Here is a 5,129-nt window from a genome sequence, read left to right as displayed (position 1 = left end):
GCGGAGCTGGTCTTATTTTTCTTGAGTATCGGAGTATCTTTCTTTTAACTTGGTTGTTTGTGACTAGCGGGGCTAGTCAGTTTTCTTGAGCTGAACATCATTCGGATAATTTTCCTTAATTGTTGCATCCATCGAGTTTTTTAAAGGAATAAACGTTAAACGTGGGAAAGTATAAAATCTTTTTTTCTTTACAATTACTTATTTTTGTCCACTCACGCTAACATATTTTTTATCTACTTTCCCCCCGGGACCTTTGGTTTCAAATGCCCAGTTCACAGTGAAGCTGTTTGACTTTAGGAGTTGAGACTTAGCACTACCGCTGCCATCTATCCTTCGTAGGTTACTTGCTAACCTACTTTGTATATTGTTTTTCTTTTGTCTTCAGACTGCTCTGATAACCATGGGACTGTTGTATTAATATTGTAAACTATGAGGTGGTTGTAAAACTGAGATATTTGGATTTTTGGATACTCTAATTTGTGGAGTTGTTTGTTTGTGGGAGCAGGGTGGCTCCAGGAGTTTAAGGGTGATTGTTTAGAAGTGTAAATTTATTTCTACAGGTTTTAGGTAGTACATTTTAGGGGTGATTCTGCTGAATTTTCAGTAGAGTTATTCCTAAAGTGCGCCCCACATGGCCACCTCTGATTTCAGGGTGGAAATCGGGGCAGGTCCTTTCAAATGCTATTAGGAAGCATTCTATTCTGACAAAAAAGGAAGTCAGATTCCCAACCAACACCAGACACAAGGTGAGTAATAACTACATTTATGAACTGTGGTCTGTTTTCTTCTTCATTTAATCTCCCCACTGTAATTCTTTTCATCTTCATTAACTGATGTGCTTCATGTTTATTGACAAGATATGTGCAAGGTATATAACTTAACCAGGTTGTCCTTGGAAAGTTTATGCCTCAACAACTACTGATCTTGATAATCCCACAATCTACATTAAGACATTAAAGCTTGAGCACAAGTGCAATACAGTGGTGAAAAAGGTGTACCAGATGCATGCTCCTTTCATAACAGAAGAGTATCAAGCATTCTTCATGATTGATCTCAACTGGTCTAGAAAAGGCATGCAGTATGCCATCAACAAGGATTTGGGGATGGAGGTTGGATACCAGATGTGATATAGGACAAGGATGAAGGCCAAGAAACTAGCACAAGGCACTTATGAAGACCAGTACAATTTGCTTGAAAGCTATGCTCATGAGCTCAAGAAAAGGAACCCTGGTACCTCAGTTTGGATTCAGACTAAGTTGGATGGAGAGGTTACTAGATTCAAGAAGATTTACATATGTATAGAAGCTCTGAAGAGGGGATGGAGGGAAGGATGCAGGCCATTCATAGGATTAGATGGCTGTCACTTGAAGACAGTCCACAAGGGTCAGCTGCTCTCTGCTGTTGGCATTGATGGAAATAATGGGATTTACCCTATAGCTTGGGCAATAGTCAAAGCAGAAAGCAGGGAAACTTGGACATGGTTTCTGAATTTTTTGAAGGCTGATCTAGAAATACATCACAGTGGACATTACACTTTCATGAGTGACAAGCAGAAGGGACTGGTGCAGGTCATCAAAGAGTTGTTCCCAGATACTGCACACAGGCACTGTGTCAAACATCTTCAAAACAACTTTAAGAGAGATGGACACACAGGTTGTATTATTTGAACTATTTTTCTTCTGAATTGTTTTCTGCAGCTTATGTCAGACTTCTAACTTAGCATGTTTAATTGTTCATTGATTGTAGGGCTGGAGTTGAAACAAAAGCTTTAGCCGTGGCAAGGAGCTGTACAATGAACACTTTCATTGAAGCAAAGGAAGATTTGAAGAAAAGCTCAGTTAATGCATGGCAATGGTGCATGGACAGACCTGCAATTCACTCTTCAAAGTCTCATTTCTAAGCAAAGTTCAAATGTGACTTCCTTCTCAACAACCACAGTGAGAGCTTTAACAAAAGCATTTTTTTCAGCAAGGAAGAAGCCTATACTAGCATGTTTGGAAGAAATCAGAACATGAACCATGGTGAAGTTAGCAAATAGCTGGAATTCTGGCCCTAATTGGTAATGTAAGGTAGGGCCAAGAGTGGAAAAGATGTTGAGTGCAGACTTTAGCCATGATTATAGGCCAGTTGCATCAAGTCCATGGAGATATGAGGTACAAGGAAGAAGGGTTGGATGTCAGAGTATGGTGGTTGCACAACACTCAGTGGCCTTGGATACCAAGTCCTACACTTGTGGAAGATATGATATATTTGGCCTACCATGTGGCCATGCAATAGCAGCCATTTACTGAAAAGGAATGTCCCCTGATGACTTTGTAGATGCATGCTATACCAAGGAGACATACATGAAGGCTTATGACCCAATTATGCATCCAATTGCTAGAGTGCAGGAGTGGGAAAAGATTCATAGGCCGATTTCACCTCCTTTGTATAGAAGACAACCTGGCAGGCCTAAAATGAGTAGGACCAAAGAACCAAGTGAGGTGTTTTACTTGTCCAGTTTTTGTTCAGTTGGTTGTTACTGTTACTAATATCAACAACTTTTTTTTTGGTTCTAGGTGAGGTGGCTCCACCTCCTGGAACAACCAAGTTACCAAAGGTCTACTACTCTCAGGTAAAATGTGGGATCTGCCATCAAAAAGGCCACAATAAGAGGACATGTCTCAAGAGAAATCAGGTATGCTTTAGGGATAATTTTGTGTTCTGGAAATTTGAATTAGATGGTTGGAAGTGTTGATTGCTGTGGAATGTTGGGGCATTGCTAAACTATTTGTTATTGTAGGCACCTGTTGAGAATGTACAAGCTAGCCCAACTTGCTGAGAATGCAGATGTCCAGCCTCAGCCTATGCATATTCCTCCCCAACCTGAGCCTGCCTTCCCAGCCAGCTGACCCTATGCCTTCCCAGCCCCCGGACCTTATGCAGCCCCAATCTCAGAGTGACCAGGGGCCCCAAATGGATTATGTGGCTACCCAGCAGTCCCAAACTACATCATCTGCCCAAGCAGGAGGATCCCAGCCCCAGTTCAGAGCTAGGAGGTTCAAAGCCCTAGCTCATAGGAAACGCAAGCCTCAAAATGCACCTCCAAGCCCACCAAGTTCAGATGAATGAGTACATGATGTTTTTTGCAGGAACCGGGTTATGTTGTTAATGCTTGGCTTTTTAGAGTTATTTTAGACTGGTTCTGAAATGATATGTGATACATGCCATTTTTGTTGTTTATGTGCCTTCTAACATTGGCATTTTAAGTTGTTGAATATGGCTTTTTGGGACATATGCCTAACTTCATCTCTTTTGTAGCAATGGACATGCCTTCTTGAATGAAATTATGTGTTGTTGTGGACAAATTTTTAGCTTATGTGTTGTTTCATTTCTTTGCCATTTTTGGGCTATCAGATTATTGAGCAGACTAAAATTCAGGTACTAAGATTGTATGCATTTTGGTCAATCAAATGATGGTTTAGTCGTTCCATCCAAATTTGGAGTGAAAAAGGGTTCAAAATGCCCACAAAATTGGTATGACCAGACTGAGTGGTTCGAATACATAAATGGACAGAAATACCCAACCAAAATTGCCACGTGGCTAGCAGTGTAATGGTGAAATGGGCTCCAGGTACTTGTGTTGGGTCGGGGAGTGAACTTCAGGTACCAATCTGACATTTTTTTAAGTTGAGGTACCAAAGTTACTAATATAACGAACGTCAGGTATGGTTCGCATTTTTTTTCCATATATATATATATATATATATATATATATATATATATTTATTCCTTCATTTTCCTCAGATCTCGACTACAATCACAAGATAATCCAAAAGAAAAAGAAATGCATAATGCAGACACTTGTTTGGCATATTTTTATAATCAATTTTGAACCTAAAAACAATAACCAGTGGTCTGCATCTTTAGTTGGCAAGTCAATAACATGTGTCTAAAGTTTAACGAAATTGTGCATTTCGTTTCCTTCTCTTTATTTTCCTTAATGTTGAAGGCGTGAGAGAAAATTAAGTAGACCATTGGAGCTCAAAAATGGATGAAGTCTGAAGAGACCAAGAATCTAATCAGTATCGAAAACAAAACTAATTCATGAAAGAAACGATCTTCTTGAGCATGGTCACAGCATTGTCACAACTAGGATTGATCAAATGGAACACATGCTGCTCCTCCTTTGTTTCCAAAACCTCTACTACTCCATTCCATCCACTCTTCTTCAACACCTCACTGTAATACCACCCCCTATCTTTCAACGCGTCCTTCTCCGCAACACAGACCAACACTTTCTCACAACCCAACTCCCCCAACTTCGGATCCTTACCCGGATTAAAAAGCGGGTCATCAGATCCACTAGTCAAAGGGTAAGCAAACCTCCACAAAGCAGCCAAATGCTCTCTATGATTCTCGCCCAAAGCTACCTCTCCGCCTATTGGTTCTTCACCCCAAAAGTATGGATGCCCCAGAACAATCCCATTCAGCTTAAAACCCACCAACTTCTCAGACCCAACTCTCAAACCCATGTGGTGAGCTATGTTTGCCCCAGCGCTATCACCTGAAAAGAAAACCCGGTTCAAATCTGCATGCCGGTTCAGCCACTCTTCCGGGCCGGTTCCGGCGAAATGGGACTCCACCCATTTGAGAGCGGCCCATGAATCTTCATAGGCAGCCGGAAGAGGGTGCTCCGGCACCAACCTATAGTCAACAGAAACAGCAACAACGTTGGCTTCAGAGACTAAAGAGTTGCAGTAGTTGTGATATATGCGAGAGAAAGCACTTCCAATGCAGAAGCCACCGCCGTGAAAGTAAACCAGAAGAGGGAGCTTCCGGGTTGACTCGGCTGACTCGGTTGTGGTGGATTTGGGAATGTAAAGCCTTACAGAGACGGGTGGTGCGGTTGAGATGACGACGTCTTTGGATTGAACACCGGTTTGGGGATCGATGGATGCAGGGACTGTTGTTGTTCCCCAGGGTCGGTCGATTCGACCATCTTTGTATACTTTGATCATGGGAGAGAAATCATGGGCTAGTTCATCGCTCATGGTTGAAGAGATGATAAACAGAGCACAACTGATATGTATGGATGGGAAAGGAGGGCTTGTTATCTCTTAAAATATAGGTATGTTTTTGGATTTTTG

The 5,129-nt window shown here is 41.5% G+C and overlaps 1 protein-coding gene across 1 annotated transcript; it reads right to left on the bottom strand.

Annotated features, from left to right (window-relative positions):
- Positions 1–3,926: 3,926 nt before the first annotated feature.
- LOC112172172 (probable carboxylesterase 12) lies at positions 3,927–5,129 on the bottom strand. The gene has a single exon (XM_024309412.2). It carries the CDS (start codon positions 5,031–5,033, stop codon positions 4,080–4,082), a length of 954 nt encoding a protein of 317 aa, XP_024165180.1. The 5' UTR covers positions 5,034–5,129; the 3' UTR covers positions 3,927–4,079.

Source organism: Rosa chinensis, chromosome 6 (genome assembly GCF_002994745.2).
Source record: "Rosa chinensis cultivar Old Blush chromosome 6, RchiOBHm-V2, whole genome shotgun sequence".
NCBI classification, from domain to species: Eukaryota; Viridiplantae; Streptophyta; class Magnoliopsida; order Rosales; family Rosaceae; genus Rosa; species Rosa chinensis.
This window is presented reverse-complemented; position numbering and strand designations above follow the sequence as displayed.